Source organism: Colletotrichum jinshuiense, chromosome 4, assembly GCF_051148585.1.
Source record: "Colletotrichum jinshuiense chromosome 4, complete sequence".
NCBI lineage: Eukaryota > Fungi > Ascomycota > Sordariomycetes > Glomerellales > Glomerellaceae > Colletotrichum > Colletotrichum jinshuiense.
In genome coordinates, this window is record NC_139311.1 from 2,105,414 (window position 1) to 2,126,303 (window position 20,890).

At 54.3% G+C, this 20,890-nt stretch overlaps 4 protein-coding genes across 4 annotated transcripts; 2 read left to right on the forward strand and 2 right to left on the reverse strand.

The window, feature by feature from the left end:
- Positions 1–542: 542 nt before the first annotated feature.
- EsH8_IV_000526 (nuclear transport factor 2 family protein) lies at positions 543–2,352 on the forward strand (the record flags this gene model as incomplete). Its single annotated transcript, XM_083265416.1, has 5 exons — positions 543–555; positions 610–731; positions 792–866; positions 926–1,996; positions 2,053–2,352. 5 exons carry the CDS (start codon positions 543–545, stop codon positions 2,350–2,352), a joined length of 1,581 nt encoding a protein of 526 aa, XP_083124311.1.
- A 7,655-nt stretch (positions 2,353–10,007) lies between these two features.
- Positions 10,008–11,279, forward strand: EsH8_IV_000527 (uncharacterized protein; the record flags this gene model as incomplete). Its single annotated transcript, XM_083265417.1, has 2 exons — positions 10,008–10,516; positions 10,583–11,279. The coding sequence occupies 2 exons, from the start codon at positions 10,008–10,010 to the stop codon at positions 11,277–11,279; spliced, it is 1,206 nt and encodes a 401-aa protein (XP_083124312.1).
- An 853-nt stretch (positions 11,280–12,132) lies between these two features.
- On the reverse strand, positions 12,133–13,128 carry EsH8_IV_000528 (MIND complex subunit NNF1; the record flags this gene model as incomplete). Its single annotated transcript, XM_083265418.1, has 3 exons — positions 12,133–12,412; positions 12,517–12,641; positions 12,751–13,128. 3 exons carry the CDS (start codon positions 13,126–13,128, stop codon positions 12,133–12,135), a joined length of 783 nt encoding a protein of 260 aa, XP_083124313.1.
- Positions 13,129–14,701: 1,573 nt separating this feature from the next.
- EsH8_IV_000529 (sister chromatid cohesion factor PDS5 domain-containing protein) lies at positions 14,702–19,351 on the reverse strand (the record flags this gene model as incomplete). The annotated part of the gene is made up of 3 exons (XM_083265419.1): positions 14,702–15,412; positions 15,466–18,945; positions 18,998–19,351. The coding sequence occupies 3 exons, from the start codon at positions 19,349–19,351 to the stop codon at positions 14,702–14,704; spliced, it is 4,545 nt and encodes a 1,514-aa protein (XP_083124314.1).
- Positions 19,352–20,890: the final 1,539 nt, after the last annotated feature.

The following is a 20,890-nucleotide window of genomic DNA, read 5'->3' on the forward strand; positions in this document are numbered from 1 at the left end:
TCTCGCACCGCTCCGCTCCCACCCCGACGAGATTTGAGCAGACACAAAACCCACTCCCTGAACCGGTTTTATCCCAGGTCCCGAACTGTGCACATTCATTTTTCTTCCCTCGCCATCCCTCTCTCACTTATCTCCGCACATCGCTTTTGTCACGCGTCTCCATCTCAGCTCCCGCCGCCCCTCGCATCATCGTCGAAACCCTTTTTCCGGCGTCCTTGTTTCCGTCATCGCACCTTTCGAGTCAGTTCTGAGCGTTTCCTTCTGGACCGTCGCATCTTGAGGTATCTTCCCCCCCGTCCGCCTCCCCCCCAAACTCCTTTTATCAAACCCTCATCTCCCCTCCCATTGGCGCATATCGCCCATCTAACATTCCATCATTAAGGTCCTTATTATCGAGCATCCTTTGGCGAAATACCTCCCCGCAAGCAAGCGAATAGCCCCGCAGAACCCTCGAGCTTCGCCTCTTGCGCCTTCATCGCCATCCCGCCCCCCTACCTTCCTCGGTCCGATTGCGCCCAAATTCAGATTCCTCATAAGCAATCATGGCAACCAACGGTAACTACACAAACCCGGTCCAGTTCAAGGACGCTGTCGAACAAACATCATCAGGTCCCACCGCTACCAACGATGCCGCATCGGCCGGCAACAACAACCTCAGCAAGGATGAGGTTGGCTGGTACTTCGTCGAGCAATACTACACAACCCTGAGCAAGAACCCGGACAAGCTTCACGTATGCATTTATTCCACCCCACGCCTAGCCTCGGCTACCATGCTAACACCTATCCCATAGCTCTTCTATGGAAAGCGCTCCCAGTTCGTTTACGGAATGGAGGCTGAGGTTGCGAACGTTTCCGTTGGCAGACAAGTACGTCTCTTGCTCTTTGTTCCCTGTGCGTTGACCGTATGCTAACCGGCACACTCTAGGCTATCCAAGAGAGGATCAAGAGCCTCGACTTCCAAAACAGCAAGGTCCGCATCACGAACGTCGACTCCCAGGCCTCCTTCGACAACATCGTCATCCAGGTCATTGGTGAGAGCTCCATCAAGTCCGCCGAGCCGAAGAAGTTTGTCCAGACCTTCGTCCTCGCTCCCCAACCTTCCGGCTACTTCGTCGTCAACGACATCCTGAGATACATCAACGACGAGGACGAGGAGGAGGCCGTTGCTGAACCCGAGGCTGCCCCCGAGGAGCAGGCCGCCCCCGAGGAGGTCGTCGAGGCCCCTGCCCAGGCCGAACCTGAGCAGCCCAAGGTCGAGCAGACTCCCGAGGAGGCTACTGGCCCCGCCATTGACGCCGAGGTGGTTGACAAGAGACTGGAGGAGGTCAGCGCGGCTTCCCAGGAGGTTGCTTCGTCCAATGGTGATGTTGAGGCCGCCCCGGCCGCCGAGCCTGCTAAGGAGCCCGAGGCCAAGGTCGAGGAGCCTGCGGCTGACCCTGAGGCCACTGCCCAGGAGATTGCTGAGGAGGATATCAAGGAGGCGGAGAAGCCTGCCGACCCCTCCCCTACCCCTGTCGCCCCCGCCAAGGTTGCTGCCGCCGAGGCCGAGAAGCCCACGCCGGCTCCTGCTCCCGTTCCGATGAAGCCCATGTCGTGGGCCAGCCGCGCCGCCGCTGCTGTCGGACCTAAGCCTGCCGTGCCCCTCCCCAAGACCGCCACTCCTCCCGCTCCCGCCCAGGCTAAGGTTCCTGCTCCTGCCGCCGCTGCCCCTGCCGCCGCCGCCGCCACTCCTGCCGCCGCTCCCCAACCTGCCGCTGCTGCCAAGGAGACTGAGGCCCAGGCCACTAAGGAATCTTCCCCCTCCGCCGAGTGGCAGTCCGTTGGTACCGACGCCAAGCGCCAGAACCGCCCTCAATCTATCTCTCAAGCGCCTGCCGAGAACTTCGGCACGCTGGGATACGTTAAGTACGTGACCGACAAGGTCAAGGCGGAGGACCTCAAGGCCGCCCTGGCCAGCCACGGCGAGCTCACCTACTTTGACGTCAACCGTCAGAAGGTAAGATTTCCAGTATAGAACAGACGCTTGGGGACAAGAGACTAACGAATCCCCAGAACTGCGCTTTCGTCGAGTTCGCCACTGTAGCCGGCTACCAGGCTGCCGCTGCCGCCAACCCCCACACCGTTAACGGCGAGAACATCATTGTCGAGGCTCGCCGCCCTAAGGCTACTGCCTACGGTGGCAGCAACTACTCTGCCAACCGTGGCAACGCCACCGGTGGTGGCCGTGGCCGTGGTGGTTTTGAGGGTAACCGGTCCGGCAGCCAGGGAAGCGGCCGCGGTAACTTCACCGGTGGCCAGGCCCGTGGCCGTGGCAGCGTCCGCGGCCGTGGCGCCTCCCAGGCTGCGGCCTAAAGGGACTCTTAGTAGTCCTGGCGCAACTATTCATAGCCATTCAAGTGCCCTCGAACTTCCCCGGCGGCACTTCTGAAGGTCTTTAGCTGTCGTTGCCGACAAAACACGAAATACTCCGAAACCGACATCTCCTCGACCGTTCAGATGGTAGCCTTCACCCACCTACCATCTGAGACGTAGCACACCATCACAACCGCACTCAACACACACATAACCATCATTCCCCATCAACACTAGTGCTCTCACGACCATCGGACGATACCGACGAGGAAGAGAAAATATATCCTACTTCCTATCTTTTGCAAGGAGTTCACAGGGCAAGGGCGTGGATTTTCACACCGTTTCCTGTACTACTTCCCCCCCGATTTTTATTTCTCATGTCTTTTTTTTTGTTACGCGCATGCGTTCCTAGCATTTGCATCCGCGCTCGCGGTTTGGTCCTCTCATTTGGACGACTGCGTCGCAATGACGTTTGAGCTAGCTCTTTCCTTCTTCACTTTCATGATCAAATGATGGTGATGAGGCGGAAGGAACTTGTACATTTGGCGAAGGCGGCAGGGCGGGGGAAAGGGAGGCCTGTGAGGAAAAGGGGAAAGCATGAACAACAAAAGTTTTGGCGTTCCTTGGCTTTGCCGGGGGAGATCTTTTGGAGGGAAAGGGTAGGAAAGGAACCCAGGGGGGACCAGGCATTGAGTGATGATGCTGTACCATACCAAAACTGACACAGAACAACCACACAAAGGATCCGTAGCCGGTTCTTTTAATGAGAAACAGACGACAATTACTAATAACTCTCTTCTTGGGGAACTCGTGATGACACCCTCTTCGGTAACACTTAGGTTGGTTCAGGCTGTGGTTTCACGCGGGCTTGCGACTTGCGACTTGTTGGTTTGGTGATGGGAATCTCGTTGGCGTAGGGCACAATGACCGCGCAGTTGTACATCTGAAGATCGTCCGGGCAAGCATATCCCACGCCCGTGACAGAGACCGATGACAGCCACCCCTACCTCTCTCTCGAGATGCTCTTGCGATGCTGTGCCTCGGCAAGCCTCGGCGACACGAGCTTTTCTGTATCGTGGTGTCGCATCGCACGCACTCCTGAACGGGCCACGCCGGTTCGGTTGGTCCCTTGGGGACGAGTCCAGCGGAGACCCCCTCATCGTATATCGTGAATAACAATCCTGCACGAGCCAACTCTGCTAGGCGAGCTGGTACGAGGCCCTCGCGGGCCCGAGAGGCCACATCGTGGGCTCGTGTGGCTCTCCTGGCTTACTTTGGGTTCACTTTGTCAACGGGGGCCTGGTCGGTGGATGCTTTCCAGAAGGGGCGGGAGAAGGGGGGCCCCCCGGGTAGAAAAGAAGACAAGACATTGTATCAACAATTGCCAGCTTCTTAGCATACCCAGGGTAGTACAGATTGTGGTTCAGTTACGAGTTTAGCACAAGCAAGAACCCTCAAAGGCACGGTTCCAAGTCATTGCTTCAGAGCGAACAGGCCACGCCGGGTTGGCGAGTTACAAAAGAACCTGGGCCAAGACGTGTAGTTAGTTTTAATTTCAGGCGACCGACAAAAGGCCCCGGAGACGCGACGTCGTATCAATAACCCTAGAGAAGGCTCCTGGGTCCACGTTGTCGTCGTGGTTCCATCGGAACCAGTATAGAAGCCCACGTTTTGGTTCCAGTTATTCATGATTGGAGTTGTCGCGCCTCCGAGTTGTCGATTGTCTTGGTGTCGGGCCACCTCTGCAGGGTGATAATCTACAAAGGAACCTTGAAGAGAAAATTTCAAAAGTTCGTCTCCTTTTTGAAGCCTTGACAGTCATTTCGTCGCCAAGGTCCCAGGCGCTGATGGTAGGCCGTTGGTATGCGACGTCTACTCCACTGGTGTGTAGAGTCTACTGCTATGCGAAAATGTGGTACGTAATAATGCTCTTACCCCAAGAGCCCCCAAAGGGCCCAAGGGACCAATCGTTCTGCTGGGTCTACTAGCCGGAGGCGCCCGTCAACGCACACACACTCAGGGTGGGCCGAGCCTGTTCATGTCTATTCTGTTCATCAGGAAACAGCGGCGACAACAGCTGCTGTATTCGTGGTGGTGGAAAGCTATTTGCAGCCTCGCGTCTTGGCTTGCAAACTTGGCCGACCGACTGGGGAAAGGCCTGGGGATTTTTGTCTCTCCTTCCATCCCTTTTCGTAACGGCAGGCAACCTGGCAGCAAAGGGTTGGGTGTGTCCGTGTTAATGAAGGGGAAGAACCCACTTGGGCAGATGGGGCTCGTTGCCCAGCCGGTGAGGCTGTGTAAGTTTGCTCCTCTTCCCGTCTACCGTTTGTCGGCGTGCTCGGCTCGGGTATTCTAAGGTTGCAAGTCTTGCCTTGGGGCTTCCTTTCTTTTACCACAGTACATCCGGGGTTTCTAGCGACCTTCTCGATTGAGATAGCGGTCCCGTCGGCGTTCCGTAGTTGGGTGGTGCCTAGATCTTGGTTAATAGCCGTCCATGAGATGCCGTCTTTGCCGTGGCCCCCCAGTTTCCCTGGGTGTCGAGAGGGGAAATGGTGACTGGGTTACATTATTCTCCGGCGCTTGTCCCAAGTCTCGCAGTACCTATGCTGTCATCACTGCTTTGAAAGTAGTGTTTTGTACAACCCGTAAGTCCTCTGCGCTATATGGATGGGCTAGAGGCTGGAAGGATTCGGCCGCCCTTGCGAATGATGATACTTGGGAGGGGTTGCGGGTACTTGGGAGGCTGGACGCAAGCAGATTTGCTGACTGATGGTGTCACATACATAGAAGGTCCGGGAGGAAGATGTTCAAGTGCAGATAAGGAACTGCCGGTGGTAATCAGCGATCAGCGATCAGCGGTTTTATTTTTTATTTTTGTTTTGGGCCTGTTAGTCGACGGGGTGTTGGTCGATTTTCGTCGACGTGGCTCGTCTGGGGCAAGATTTGCTATTCATGGATGGGTCGATCAACGGATTTGGTTCCTTCTGGAAAATTGCCAGATTCTGATGGGGATTTTCTAATACCAAGTCGCGTGGGGATTTCGATATGCCCATCTTTGCTGACACAAAATCATTTTCATGTCGACGAGCCCTGGCCGTCGAGTCCTGGGAACTAGGGGCAGGGCGAGCGTTTAACGGCAGCCAGCTGGATGGCAAGGCGCCAGCTGTGGTGCGGGAATGGCGTCCACTCAAGCTTTCCAAGAAAGTTCCAAGAGATTGGGCGAAGCCGCTAGAAGCAGAAACGGGCGACCGGGTTTAGGGGCGTGTGTGCGCGATGTCTTGGGCTTGGTCTATTGTATACCACCACCCAAGTCCGCAGTTATTGGTACGTGCCATTGCCTGACGGGTCAACCCTCAGCGAATATGGGCAAAGAGCGTTGTGTTTGAATCGCGCATCACACCTCGTCATATGTTGACTTGGTAGCACCGGAGGGCAGCCGAGGGCCGGTTTCCGGGGGAATTAGGGGGGGAGGGGGTTGAGGGTCCCTGTCCTGGCAGGCATGGCGTGATGGTTGGGGTAAGCAAGTTTGTCGTTGACGGACCAATCCGACTTTGACAGGTCGGATGTCGCGGAGAGCGCGTTTTCCACGAGGCTAGCCTGGGGAGCAGCGCGCGAACGAAGCACCAAGTCCTCGTCGCAAACTCTGCCAGACACGGGTCTGGCGAAATGGTAGCACCTTTTACGAAGGACTTAGGCAAAAGTCCGAACATTTCTGTTTGGCTGACGCTTAGCTTCGCAGCTGTTGTTGGCTGGCTGACCAACTACAGGTGAATGGCCAGGGGCTGTACCTTGATTAGTGTAACTGAAGGGAAGGGCTGAGTGGGATCCGCTCGCAAAAGGTCCTTTGAAAGTTTGCCAATAATCGGCGTCCAACGGACGCTCCGCCGAGAACAGGCGCCCAAGCAAAAACGTAACTGTGTGCCAGTGTGGCAGGTGGTTCGGGCCTGCCGCGCGCGGGTCGAATGTAGCGTTTGCCATTTCCCGTTTCGTTTATGCACTTCTCCTCCTATATCCAGCGTCAATGTGTCTTGGATTAGTGCATGCACGCTGCTGTGTGTCTGAGGTTGTCTAGCTACACGCCGTTGGTTGTCTCCTCGTTTCAGCTCGAGGGATTCAAGTCGCGGAGACAATCGTCTCTCGGCCGATTATTGTGTGCAAGCTACTTGGGGCGGGATCGCCATGTGCAGTGTGCCTGACCTTGCTCCCGTTATGCTGCCTCGATGTGCTATCCCCTCCCCAATGACTTGCAGTGCAGAGCCAAGAGATCTCCAAGACAGCAAAGACTGCGACAGCAGCGCCGCGGCGGCGGCGGAGAGGAGGGGAGGGGGGAAGACGGGACAGGAGAATCACAGGTTAGCATGGCGACATGGATGATACGGAAATGCTTGATTGCGCGGCTGGGCGGCGGAATGGCTGACAGAGACAGGGGCAGTAAATGAATGATGAATTGTAATGGGCACGGCAGCGGATGTCTGACCTGTTTCGTCTTGGTCTTGGCGTCGGTCTTGGGGATTGCGGTGTGCCCGGGAGACGTGTGAGTATGTATGTATGTGTGTGTGTGAGTATGTGTGGTGTGTGTCGTGGTGGTTGCGTAGTGCTCTGCAAGAGTGTTTTAGTGCGGTGAAGTCGGCAGCCATGCTATTCCGCGGGGTCCCATTGGAAAGCAGAGGTGGCTCATTTGGAAATGGAGGCACCTTCGCCTGTGTCACTCTGGTGCTAGGTCTTATTCCCAGCTCGGGGTACGTTGGCCAGGGCAGGTCCATGTCCATCCACTACGGAGAAACATTTACTCGTGAGAGTGTCTGACTTTTCGTAAGGTTTATGGGCAGACCGTAAGTATTCCGGATACCCCGTACTTAATCTGCCTTACAAGTTAACTTAATCCGAGGTGGACTAGACGGTAGACCCCGTTATCCACAACCGGGCGGCAAGTCACAGTCCTTGGGTGGCTCCAAAGTGTTTATATCTGATATGATATGACTTGCAAATGGAATGGCGCGGGGCGTGTACCTCGCTACGTTGGAAAGAAAAATAAAAAATGGGCACCGTTCCAGGTATTGATATCGACGGCGGGTTGCAATATGGTAAAGTATCCAGCAAGACGGATGCAACCTTGTGTTGAAGAAGGAAGGAAGGAATCCAGCAATAAAGGAACAATGAATGAATGACCTGGCCAAAGACGAAAGACTTTTTCGTCGGGTCGCGTCCGACTTGAGCGTGAAAGGTGGAAGCAGGTACGGAAGGCGGGCCCACGCCGGGCTAGACCCCCGCCTCCTTGTGCCGTAATGCCGTAATTGGTGCCATTGGGAGCATCCAGCTGACCTTTGCTGGTACCTCGCCGGTAAGTTGAGGAAGGTGAGTACTTGTATTCGCTTCACAGAAGTACCTGGCCCGTTCGACGCTGCAACTCTCTTCATCAGCTTCCTTCCCGTCTTGTCCTGTCCTGCCTGTCCCATTTCAATCTAGAACTTGGGGCGGAACGCCATTCCTTGCATCAGATACATTGTGTCTAGAATTCCTCTCTGTCCACACACCCAACTGTCCCCCTTCGCGTCTCTTCTTCTCCGTCTTATTGCCAGTACTCGGTACGCCCATCCCACTGCTCGAGGCTGCTCCGTGGCCATGGGCTATCTCGTAGCAACGTGACAACGTGCTTCCATCTAAGCACTCTGGTCCGGCACACGCGCCCGACTTTGTGGCAAGACTCCAATTCTGTCCTCCAAAACGACCCTGCCGTCCTGTTGGGTTAGGCACAACGGGAGGTAGCATCACCAGAGCCGGCCGTCGTGTAAAAAGTACCTTGAGTCCGCGCCACCCCGGTCGCCGCATCTCTTTCACCTCCCAAGAACGGTTAGCACGCTCTACAAAAGGCCTCGGTCCACTCGGCGCTGTTCATGCTTTACATTGCAAGGGCCTTTTCTTCCAAACAGACGAACCACTCAGCCCTCGAGAATTACTCGTGGGCCAGTGAGCGCAGAGGGTTCGTCTTGACGATCACCGGCACCGAACTCGCCCTAGTCTGCGCTTGCCATTGCTTGACGGCCATTTCCTTGTCAACCCATGCCCCCTGCCCGTTTTCGCCCCTCCCCCCCCCGTTTGCCTGCCCGGCCTGCCTGAACGTCGAGCGCAAGAGAGGAGGGTGAGTGTGGTTTTCGGCCCTCTTGCATGCCATTCATCCACTGAACAAGCACAACATGTGCTCTAGGTAGGCGACCATTTTCTCAATTGCCAGCAACACCTACGTATTTTCTCCCGACTTTGCGAATCCGCGGCTCGCTAAACCCATCAAGGTATCTGTACCCATCTCAAAGCAATCATGTACGGATACCGTACCAGCGTATCTAGCCTTCGTTGAATGAACTAGGCAGCCGATACGTCGACGCCTCCCGCCCGGCCAGAATCCGAGCCTCCATCTCCCCTCTTCCCTCTCTCTCCATGTTGCGCTGCGTATCAATCACCTAATACTTGCAAAAATTCCGACAGGGACCGATTGTAGCGCGCACTTTCGCATTTGAGTGAACCGCCGCCGTTCACTTTGGCCAGCAAACCCCATCCCAAGCGCGTGTTCGTTTCGTTGATCCATTCGGTCCAGTTTCGCTGCGTTCACACCTCCACGCCCTTCCCTCGAGTCCCATCCATCCACCATCATCCGAACACAACTCACACCTCCCCCGGAAACACACCAATTACTGTACATGCTCTTTACTCGCCTCTGGTTTCTGTTACCCTATTCTTTCGCCATATCACGCCGTCCTTACCAGCAACTCAACCACGGCTCCCACCCGCCGCTGCTCACCAAACAGGCCCTGTCCTGGCCTGACCCGCGTCCCAGCGTCCGATGCGCATGAGATCCGCCCCCAGAGCCAAGTCCCCCTTGCGGCCCTTGTCAATCAACGCAGACTTGCTGCCCTTGCTGGACGGTCCCGGACATCGTCTCCAACCTCTCACGCGTCGTCGGCCCTCCACCTGCACGGGAATCGGTTCCCTCATATCCGGGTTGCACTGCTTCCATCATCGGGCTTCCTATTCAGTCCAACCTTGTTAAGCGGCTCTTCGCGTTGGCACCACCCGATGACTCGACGCCTCCCGTGTCGCTTCACTCTTCCCGTCAACCCACTGCAACCTTGACCTTTCATCTCTCTGTTCTGTCTCGCAACTCAAGGAACAACTTGTTGTTACACACCCCGTCGTTGAAGCGAGGCGCACTTGGACCCGTCGCTCATTGCCACCGCTTTCTCGCTTCTCGGCACATCACTCCTTCCTTCATCCACCTCTCATCACCACTACCAAGGGCTCCAGTCGTTCTCCATACCTACGCACCCGTACCTGCCTGGACTTACCCACTCCCCGATCTCATCCCATCTACCGGACTCGTTTCTGGGCCCTTTTGCATTTGTTTTACGTTACTCTGCCCCGTGCGGCCCTAAAAAAGAGCCGCCGACAAAAGGCCCTCACCATGAAGATTTGCGGGTCAGCATAACCCCCGGGCCAAGCACATCTCGTGAATCCCCAGTCGCAAGGAAATCCGTCCGAGACAGACGCACTGGAACGGGCCTCTGCCTCCGCTGCCACCCGCCGCATGGTGGTCCTGGCCTGACACGACTCGCCTGTCACCGGCTCACTATTCTCCTGTCATATAAAACCTCATCCACCCCATGGATCCCCGCAGTCCGGACAGCGGAAATGGACCATCTAATACCGCTGCCCAGCCGCCGCCTCTCCGGCGGCGACTATCGATGGAGGAGGATTATTTCTACCAGGAAGTCATGACTTCCCCTTTACGACGACCATCACAGCCGCCTCCCTATGAGCGGGAAATCGAATCAAGACGCCCGGGAGCGGGTAGGACCAACGCCCAGCATGGAGTGGGAGAAGATCTGCCGGACTACTCGTGCGACATTGAGCTGGAGGGCGTGTGGGTGAAGAAGATGGAGATTGAGAACACCACCAAAAGGGCAGAGGACAGAAATTGGCACACCACCTTTGTGCAACTCCGCGGCACCGCCCTGAATTTTTACAACGTGAAGAAGGATTGGGGATGGGGCAGGACGAGGGATGGACCGACGATCTCGCCAGACAACCCGCCCTGGGTGAGGAAGGCCTCTCTCGACAAAGCGTACAGTCTGCAGCACGCGGACGTCGGTATTGCTGCCGACTATAAGAAGTAGGTTGCCTCTATTCTCAGCCTCATTCCGTGCCAAGACGTGCCAAGTAACTGACTCCCACCCAGGAGGCGATATGTCATCCGTGTCAGGGCAGAGACGGATCAATTTCTCATCTCATGTGTAGAGTTGAGCACCATGGTCAAGTGGCTGGAGGCCCTGTTCGCCGCCATCGATGTCGCCGCCCCGATCGACGACCGTGATTATCCCCGCGATCAGAGCATACCCCGTATCCAACGCATCCGCTGGTTTCGTGGCCAGACACCAGCACAGACAAACATGTACCCCGTCCCGACGCCGCGGCCACTCAGTCCCGAACTGCGCCGTGTTACCTCCGCCGAGAGCCCCGATCCCTTCCCAGCGTCGTTGACAGTCGAGCCAGTCATCGAAGAGGCCCCAACCAACGAGGGTGAGACTGTTGCAGTAGACACGGAGTCTATTGGCCCTGGACCCGCTCGGAATGATCTCATCAGCAGCCGGTTATCGACGACATCGTATCCCAACGAGGCCATCGACCCGGACACAGGCAAATGGGCGCCCGAACACCAATGGACCGCCGCCCACGACTTGCTGTATGCCAAGCTTTGCTACTCAGTTCTCTTGTTCAAGAGTCCGCGAAAGTCGAACTACATCATCAGCAAGGGCAAGCAGTGGTTCGTGGACTGGGCAACTGGTCGGATGGTCCGGGTCCTGCCGCCGGGATACGGCGAGATCGACTTCTTCGGCCCCTGGCAGGTCATTCACACGGAAAACAGAAGGATTTAAGGGTCATCATTCCTCCCTCACTTCTATTGCACATATACATACCCCACGCTCTCGACAACGAGGGCCTTTCTTTGCATTGACACGAGGAAGAATCGCAAGATTCGAACGACACGGATTTACCATACCCACAGGCGGGGGGCGGTACGGGGGCCAAAATAAAACCAGGCGGGACGGCGCGGCATATGTATTTGGATGGCTGTTTCTCTTTACTCATGTTTCTCACCTTGTCCCATCTCCTTTGTTCCTTCATGGCGGGCGAGAGCGGGAGCATTACTAGCCATGCATATCATCATTGGGCGGAGTTGAAGGCGGTGGGAAGATACCCGCCGCTTACTTTTTCATTTGCCGTCTTTGTTGTTACATTTGCATGGACATATTTAGCGTTAGCATTGCGGAAGCCTTGGCTGCGGGCATGCTTGTTAGGGATGGGAGGATCGACATGCTTCCATCTTTATTTTTCTATTTTTTTGCCGTGACCACATGTTGGTAGTGCAAAATCAAATAAACAAGTTTACTCAAGAGCATTCCAGCCGGATGGGCAGGAAGTGATCGGTTAACCACCTGTGTCCCTTTTAATTCACTGGCGCACAGCAGCCCAGCAGGAGTCCCGCCGCACTCGTTCAATTTGGATGGTGTGCCAACGCCGTTACATTTGGGCGTGTCGTAGCTCATCAGCCACATATGTGCCACCACTGGACGGTCAAACCCAGGCCGACCCCTCATACATCAAAGTGGTATCTCATGAATTACAAAAAAAGAAAGAAGGAAAGAAATCTCAAAAAAAAGAGCCCTTAATTACATGCGCGCGGCAAAATCGGGTATTGCCCACGCCCCCGTCCCCTTCTGACAACTTTCATACCCTCGACATCTCCGCCTCGGAGGCCCGCGCCTCGGACGCCAGCCCAGGTGCCACGTCCACGAGAAGCGCGTTGGCGCCGTTGATATCTGTGACGTGGCTCTCGAGCTGTGCAAGTAGTGCGTCGATCTCGGCGCGCTGGGACTGGATGGAGGTGAAGATGGACTCGTTCGAGGCCTGTGTGTTTTGCAGGCGGGCGTTTAGGTGAGATTGCTGCGAGGCGAGGCGCGGCGCCAGATGGGCTGCGAGTACGTCTTCTGGGGGAAGGAGGTGTGGTCTGCGGGAGTGAACAGGCTGTCAGCATGATCCGTTGTGCCCTAGGAGAGTCATTGCGGAGCGAGGGGACATAGAGAAGGGGTCTGGAAGGGGGCAGCCGCGTACGGGATGGGCTCGTCGGCCGAGGCACCAGATTCTTTTCTCCTGCGCTCAGCGTCGCTGACTAGGTTCTCGAACTCATTTAGCTTTCGAATGACGTCGCGGTCTGTGAGGATCGATTGGAAGTCTTTCTGTAAATTCACAATGTCAGTCCGAAACAATTTCAGTTCAACGACTTCCTAAACAATCAAGCGATGTCGCCGGGAGGGTGCAAAACATGCAGGGCAAACGGGAGCGTACGTTACACCTCTCCTCGAGGTAATCGGCCATTTGCTTCTGGACATTGCGCAGGGTGTTGGGGGCGTGGGCGGCGATGGTGGGGAAGCAGGCCGAGAAGTTGTCGTAGCTGACTTTCTGGAGGGTGCGCTGGAGGGCAAGGTCGTAAAGCTGGGTGAAGCGGGTTGCGCGCGGGCCGGGGGTTACGGGTGTGTGTTTCTGGGGGAGCGGAGGGGAGGCGGGCGGTTGTTGTGATTGTTGCGACTGGGCCTCGGAGGGGGGATGGGATTGCGACTCGGGGTGGGATTCGGGTTCGGGGTGCGCTTGTGCTTGATTTTGTGCTTGTATTTGAGGTTCGGCCTGGGGCGGTTGTGGTGGTTGATCTTGGTTAGGGGCGGACATCGTGACGAGGACTGTGTGGCTGTTGGTGGGGGAAGAGGACGGAGGCTTATGATGCGATGGAAATGCTATGGATGCCGTTTGTAGATGGACTGGGCGTCGAGACGCGTTTGTGGTGGTGGGGGGGAAGGCGCGAATGTGACAGGAGGTTCACGTGAGGAGTCTTGGCAGTGGGATGAAGGGCCGTTAGCGTTAGCTTAGCTGTACCGTACCGTCCGTCCGGTGCATTTCTGCTACCGGTAGTACTATATATACATACCAGTACAGAGTACATGTCAGGATGGCGTCACTCTTGAATGCATTCGACCGAGTCAAGGAAACTCAATTCAATTCCAACCGGCCGGTTGTACCTTAGTGATTCTTCAACCCAGTTTAGTAGATTCTTCAGACGCAGCTAATGTGATTGGCTTGGTATTGTCATATACAGAACCTTGAGGCGGATGTCGGAGAAGCGCGTCGCCGTGGCCTCCATCTCAATATACCAAAGGCTTCCAAATACTACCGATGTCTTCGGCGATGCACCTGAAATGTAGAACAGACCTGACAGCCGACAAAAAGGTAACCCTTAATTCATTCAGCACCTATTGGTCTGGTAATTTGACCTGGCTGTGGGTTGCCGGTTTTCCAGGCGTCGTCTGTTGGCAGCATCTCCTCCCCTGGAACGAGATGAAGTGGCGTCCAATGAGGCCTGCCAATGCTGGAGATGCAGGGGTTCGCATCTTTGTTGGCTCAGCCAAGCTTTTCGAAAGTCCTCTCATACCCCGGAGGCATTTCTCTTGGCAATGTATATGTCGCTGGAATTAATGAATAATACTCAGGCTGAGTGGCTTGCCACGTAAGCCGGCTCAAGGACCGATATGGCGCGGCGTCAATCGACTGCTTGGACGACAAGCACACTATCACCTAAAAACTTCCAAGCTAGGTTCTCAAGTCTCTTGATACACATCAGGAGATAGGAGCATATTTGCCTCTTTCCAATAATAAAACTCCTAATAAAGTTACCGTAAACCTCTCCAGAGTATACCTGACAGTGAAGGTAGCAGCGAGAACAGTAACAGTGCATGTTGACAAGACCAACTAACACTAACATAATGTCTAATATTTCGTATGATTTTGTTATGTATTCGAGACCCATATAAGTAAGTATCGTAACAATACCGCCGCCCTTGCTACTTCTTAACTTTCGGTTGAGTAATCCTTGAAGGATACCCTCATCTCCGTACTGATCAGTCTGATGCGCCATAATGTATACAGAAAGCTCACTAAGCCTCACCAGGCTTGTATTAAACTGTTAGAGTTACCATGTTGTTGTATGGGAACAAGTCTCTCCAAGACGGAATGTTGAGATAAAGTTCCTCGCAGAGACATTAAGGGGTGGGCATATCGAGAGCTTGAACACACACACACACAAAGGGGAAAGATTATAAAGGGTCTGCAAAATCATGAATTCAGGTGCACCAATAGTGTGCACTTAAAACACCCTACCACCGCAGGGATATCCATCCCCTATAAGCCAATAGCTGTACCTGGAAGCCAAATTAAATGCATCGCAAAAACAACTTTTTTGTACACTCGACTAATCGCTTTCATCAACATCCATCGACTCCTTGGCGGCTCTTCCTCTCGTGCTGCGAGCCGATGTCCTAGTTGCCGCCCTAGGAGCGGGTTTCTCCCTGGCTGCGGGTCGGGCTGGCAGCTTAGTCTTAGCTGCTACCTTTGATGATGTCGCCGTTGACCGGCCTTTCCTTCCATTGGATTTAGGTGGTGGTGTAGATTCTTCCGGCTCTTCCTCGTCATCTGCTTCTTCCTCCTCCTTCGATGCCTCTGCAGCGTCGTCATCCCCCACTTCTGACAGAGGAGAATCTTCGCCGCTGTTATTAGATTCAGCATTCGACTTTTTGACTCCTTCGTCTTCGTCATCCTCCTCGGGGGCTTCTGAAAGGACGGAAGATCCGCCATCTTTGTCGGACCCTTCCGCCTCTGGCGTAGGTTCGCCATCAACGTACTCCCACTCCTTGACTCCATCCCACATCTCTCTGTCATCATCAGATGAGTCACGCTCGACGTACTGAGACACCCTGGTGGCTCTACCGCTGCGTCTCCTGTTTTCCAAAGGAATATCTGATTCGGGACGCCTGGTCTTGACCTTGGCAGGCTTCTTGGACGTAGCGGCCTTCTGTTTCTTCGGCTTTGGCTCCCTTGGTGCCTTGGGCTCCTTGACCTTCGCCGCTTGCCTGGCTTTCTTGGCGGGTTGATGATCTCCCCTCTCATCCATGGATTTTCTCTTCTGTAATTTTGTTAGCCCAATTCCAGGACGAGACAAGAATGACTCAAACTTGCCTTCTTGCGATCTATAGATTTGAAAAGGTCGTCCAATTTTTCGTCGATCTCCGCTGGCAGGTACTGCTTTTCGGCAATCTCTTGTGCGACCTGATGCGAGGGCAATGCAGTATACAAACCAATTGGCAAACCGACCTTGCCAGGGTACGCTTGGAAGCTCCAGTTCTTCCTCTCCTGCCATTTCCTTATAACGGCCTGGGCCAGATCACTGATAATGTAGAGATTCTCGCTCTCGTCCACGTTGATTGCATCACGAGTCTGCTTGACTCTCTCGGCGTACTTGTAGATCAGTCCCAGATTATCTTCAGTCGCCACGTTTGCGAGGTAATATAAAAGGTAGCGACCATGGTCCGCAAGGTCGCTGGCGTAGGCCACCAGCTCATCCTTGCTGGCACTATCCACGTTGTCCGGCTTATTAAAATCAGGATGGTGCGCCAACAACGAAATGAGTCTGCCCATGATAGCCTCCATAGGATGCTGTTCATTGGCCCCTAGTGCGCGGACTCGAGAACGGATCCAAGTCTCGACGCGCTGCTTCAGGTCGGCGCTTGGTTCAAATGCCGTCAGGAAGATAACTGTATAGAACCTTGCCCGAAGCTTATTCTGGACCAGGTACTTCTGAAGCTTCTCGATAAAACCCCGGCGAACAGGGAGTTCAGGGTCTTGCGAGGTGAATGCAAGACGATCGAAATCGGCAGGGGTCAAGAAATCGTCAAAATGTTTGATGGTGCATAGCTTCAATAGCAGCTGAGCAGCCAGCAGGCGAAGTCGCGACTTGTGGTGGTTGGGCGTGTCCTTCGTCTTGCACAGCTCTCCCCGCTTCGCAACCAACGTCTTGAGCAGCTTGAAGACAGGCGGGGCCTTGTCCTTGGCTTCGCTAACATCTTCCATGCTGCGCAGTCGATTGACCAGGATGTGTAGAGATAGACACTTCGCCTGCAATTCCTCATCCACGTCGGCATCCTCAACCCACTCAGGATCATTGTCTGTGGCATCCGTCCGGACTTGCAACAGAATTTGCTGCACCGTCATGTTGAGGATGTCATCATCAGAGTCCAGAGTGATCTTGGGCGCCTGCAGTTCAAGCTGAGCGACAGCTTGCAACTTGTTCAGGAAGTGTGACGAGCCGTACTTCCACTCCTCCATGATTTTCTCCAGCAAGCTGGTTGCGCTAACGAGACCCTTATCATCACCCTTCGCTAAAAGAATTTTGATGGCATATTTGGCAGACTTGACTGGCCGGCCATACAGAGCGTAGTTTACGAGAGCCTGCGAGAACTTTCGGTCTTGTGGAATCTCCTCTGGGTACTTTTTCGAGTATGATGCGCAGGCCTTCAGAGTGTCAACCACGGTTGCATCGTTCTCGCTGGTCTCGGTGGGAGCCTGGTCGATTAGACCCTTGCACAGCCCTCCTACGTGAGTCTTGAAAAGCTCCGGATTACGCTGCGAGATCTCATTAAGGATCTCGTGGGAAACGGAGCCAAAACCATCTTTGTCATTCCTGGAGTAATCGAGAATCGTCGCCAAGTGGCTGCGGTTGAACAGCAAGCAAGCCGACCGGTAGAGGAGCGGCAGCAGCGTGTCCAAGATGGTCGAGGACTGGCTTGCGTTGATGCGCTTGACCAGCTCTTTGATGGCCTGCCGCACTGTCTTGTAATCACTCTCGGCGCTGACTGAGAATTTAACGAGCTGATAAGCGCGTCGGTCGTTTGCGTTTGCGAACTTCTGAAGATCGGTCTTGACCTTGAAGGGATCTGGGAAGAACTGGGTGATGTACTGGACTGTCCTCTCCAGGTTTGCAGTCTTTTTCGGACGGTTGTCGTCCATCACGCCGCCATTGTAGCTCTCGCATTGTTTGACAAAGGCCTCGAGGACCTGCGCAAACTGGGGCTGCCGACCTTGCATAGCAAAGAAAGCTCTCTTGGCTGCAGGATCTAGTGACTGGGTAAGGAGCAAGATCCTCTCTGCGCGAATTCGGTCCTGATCGGCAACGCTTGCACTCTGTTGGCTCTGGCTTGCCGAGGCCCTTGTGTTCTTGGGTGCCTTAATGGGAGGGTATGACAGTGGCACCAGGCACTCGAAGAGCACACGATCCAGCAAAATATTGAGCTCAGAGTCGTTCGCGTAAAATGCATTGAAGATGCGCGAGGGGATCCCAGACAGGGTCGCGACAACGCTCTCCTGCCCAGCAGCCAGCTCTCCGGAACCAACTGCCCACAGCTTCGCCAGCAATGTCATTGCATCGACTCGCACAGCAGTACGCTTGTCACGGCACCGATCGGCAAGACTGCTGAGAACGGAACCATCTTTGTCGACGCCACCCGGTGCACCAAGCTTCGTGACGAAGTCGCGGAAACTGAAAAGTTCCATTACCTTAACAGCAGCCAACCGAACCTTTTCGTCGCCGTCGTTGAGCTTCTCCCCCAGATGTTTCACTAGCTCGGACTGTTCCTCGCGACTGAGGCCAATCCCACCTGCCGAGGTGGCAAGAATGTATCCGACAGCGTTGGTCCAGGCGGCTCGAATAGCCGCTGTCTTGTCGTTTCTTCTTCCCAAGAAATGGTTATATGCCGACGAGTGCGTTTGCGCAAATGACTGAGGTGATAGGGGTGTAGTGAGAACGCTGTCGGAAATCTGGCTAGGAGCCTCATCGGCCAAACGCAACGGGGGGTACTGAGTAGGGTCCAAAACAGGCGGCGGGGGCGGCCCAGCAGCTCCGAGTCCTGAAATCATATCTCCGAGTGTTTCGGTGGCTAGCTGTCGAAGATCCACGTTATCAGCCGACAACTCTGCCTCAACTTGCGGTATGACATTTTGCAGAACCGATGGCGAGGCACGCCAAAGTTCTCTGATGAGGTAGTGGGCTTTCCTGAGCTCCTTCAACTCTGCGTCTGTAGGGCCTCTGGGCGCGTCTTCATCCTCTTCATCTTCGTGACGGTTCCCGACTGTCTTTGCCGCAAATCGAGAGGCGTCAAGAATGACGTCGCTGAAGTACTGGCTGACATAGTGTACCATCTTTTCGGTGCATACGTTGCAAATCTCCTTCGCCATTAGGTAGGCGGGCGGCTCATCCTTGGGAAGCAACGTAGACTGGCTGCCGTTTTGCTCGCTGCGTTCTGTACGACTCTGAAATCCACCTGGAGGGGATGCCCTCAGGAATTGGGCCATGATGACCTCAATGACTTTGGGGTTCATGCCAGACGCCTCGTCAACCAAGGCAATAAGCATTTCCGTCATGGTGTTGCCGACTTCTTTGGAGACACCCTCTTCAGGCCCCGAGTTCGAGCTCCCGGAAACGCCATCGAAGAAGACCGAAAAGAGACGCAGCAGCATGTCGTCGGCGCCATCGACGTCGTTTATTAAGAGAATACTCTTAACATCGGTAAGCGCCGTTAATACGTACTTGTGCTGGCTGTGGTAGGGATGAGCTTGGTCGCTCAGGGAGGGAAAGACGTGCGTGACAACGAGGTTGAAGAACATCTATTGCCTTTATTAGTCGGGATACGACGATGACTTGGGACTGACGGCTTACCTTGGTCTGATCCGCGGTGAATGGCGCGTCGGGCGCACAGAGGCGCAGAATGTCTGCTATGCAAACCGCAGCGTACGCCCTCACGCCCTTGTCCTTGTGCGCCAACAGATTGCGTTGACCCAGAGCATAAGCAACATCGTTGAGAGATTCAACATCAGCAGTGTCTTGGTCGAGACCGCTCAGCTCCTCGGATAGAGTCTGCAGGCGGTTGAGAAGCTCGGTGGTAGGTATGGGCTTTCCGGGCTTCCAGGTCAATTCCTCGTCGAATTGAAGGCTGACAAGCTCCTCTCCTTGTTCCTCCTCAACCTCCTCAACCTCCTGTTGAGGTTCACCGCGACCGCGACGAGGCGCCATATTGGAAGACGTTCGGTGGGCGCTCGACGGGTGACGTGTTGGTGAAGCGGGGAAGACAATATCGAGACTATCGTGGATCGACTGGGACGTGTCAGGAGTCGGCGATGCGCGCGCAGCCTAAGTCATGGATAGAAATTTCGCGCGTCGCGAGCACTTGTGGAGCGTGCAGCGAAGATTGTGAGCGCGCCGGGTTGGAGTCCAATTGTGGTGGTGGCGACGAGAAGGGAACGAAGCTGGCGCTCTCAATGTTGCGACGAAAATGGATGGGAATAGTCAAGTCGTGTTACGCGCCTGCGCCTGCAGTTCGTCAGGTTTCGCGTGCTTACCTGAGCTGAGGTAGAGGGAAGGTACCTTGGACGGGACCTGCTTGAGCTCGCAGCTGTACCTTGTCGTGGCTGGCCATGGCCCGGGCGCGACCAGGAGTGGAGTCCTGCCATGCCTCTGGTGGCTGGTGACGGAGGTCGCCGTCTGTTGCTCAACTTCATATCTCCACTTTAATTCCCCGGTGCGTCACTGATCTCTCTTACATCCAGATCACAGCCAGCTTAGCATCACATCTTTCTCTTTTCGTTTTCATTCTCACTCTTTTATGTCTCACATTGACCGTCTCGTGTGCCTCTGCCTGTATCCTCTCAATTGACCCCTAATGTACTGGCCATTCACAGCTGTCCATTGACCTCTCTGTAATTGTAGCGCAAAGTGCGCTGTGGTCGATGACTACGTCAATGTAAAGCAGACGACAAAAACGACACATATTATTCTTATTATGAGTCGTATCATACCAGTTGAGCAAAAGTGACATGTCTTTCAATAACTACTAGGCAATTTTGCCATCTTATAATGGCGGTGGGACCACCAAGCAAAGTTCAATTGTTGGGGAATAGTTATGTTAAGCTGCATCCCGTCATGGATAAATCTAGGACACAACTTCCCGCACTTGAAATTTTTTGCGACTACATGTTGTGAGTGATGTCTGCTTCGTTTTGTTATTCTTGTTGTCTCAGCAATATAACTAGCATACATCTAGATAAATCTTGCAATCGTAACATTCTACCAAAACCTACTTCCAAAGGAATATGTAGCTGCTAACCTCGCGACACTATCCTTGCTTTGGCTGCAAAATCTCGTCTCGGTGTTGCCTTTGATTGTGAAAGCCACGTTTTCTTCTTACGAGTCTCGACCATAGGCAAATACTTCGGGTTTCATATGTAATACCATCTGTCGAGTTCTTCAGGATAAACATTTAAATGTTCAACAGGATTTGATAGTCACTCAGCGATATAGTATTCCTACTAAATTACTTCTTGGGTTTTTGCATCTTCATGAATATGTGCTCCATAACCCCCCTTGGGCTCCATGGCTAGCTCGCCATATGGAAGGACAAGTACTGTGGAGTATCTAAACACCAGAAGATGACCTCGATTAACCACTGATACACAATCAAAATACTTCGATATCAATAAATAATACATGTTGAGCAGGAGTCACGCTTCTTCTTCTGCTGAATTGGGAATGTCTGACTGTCCTGTGGTGCCCAGC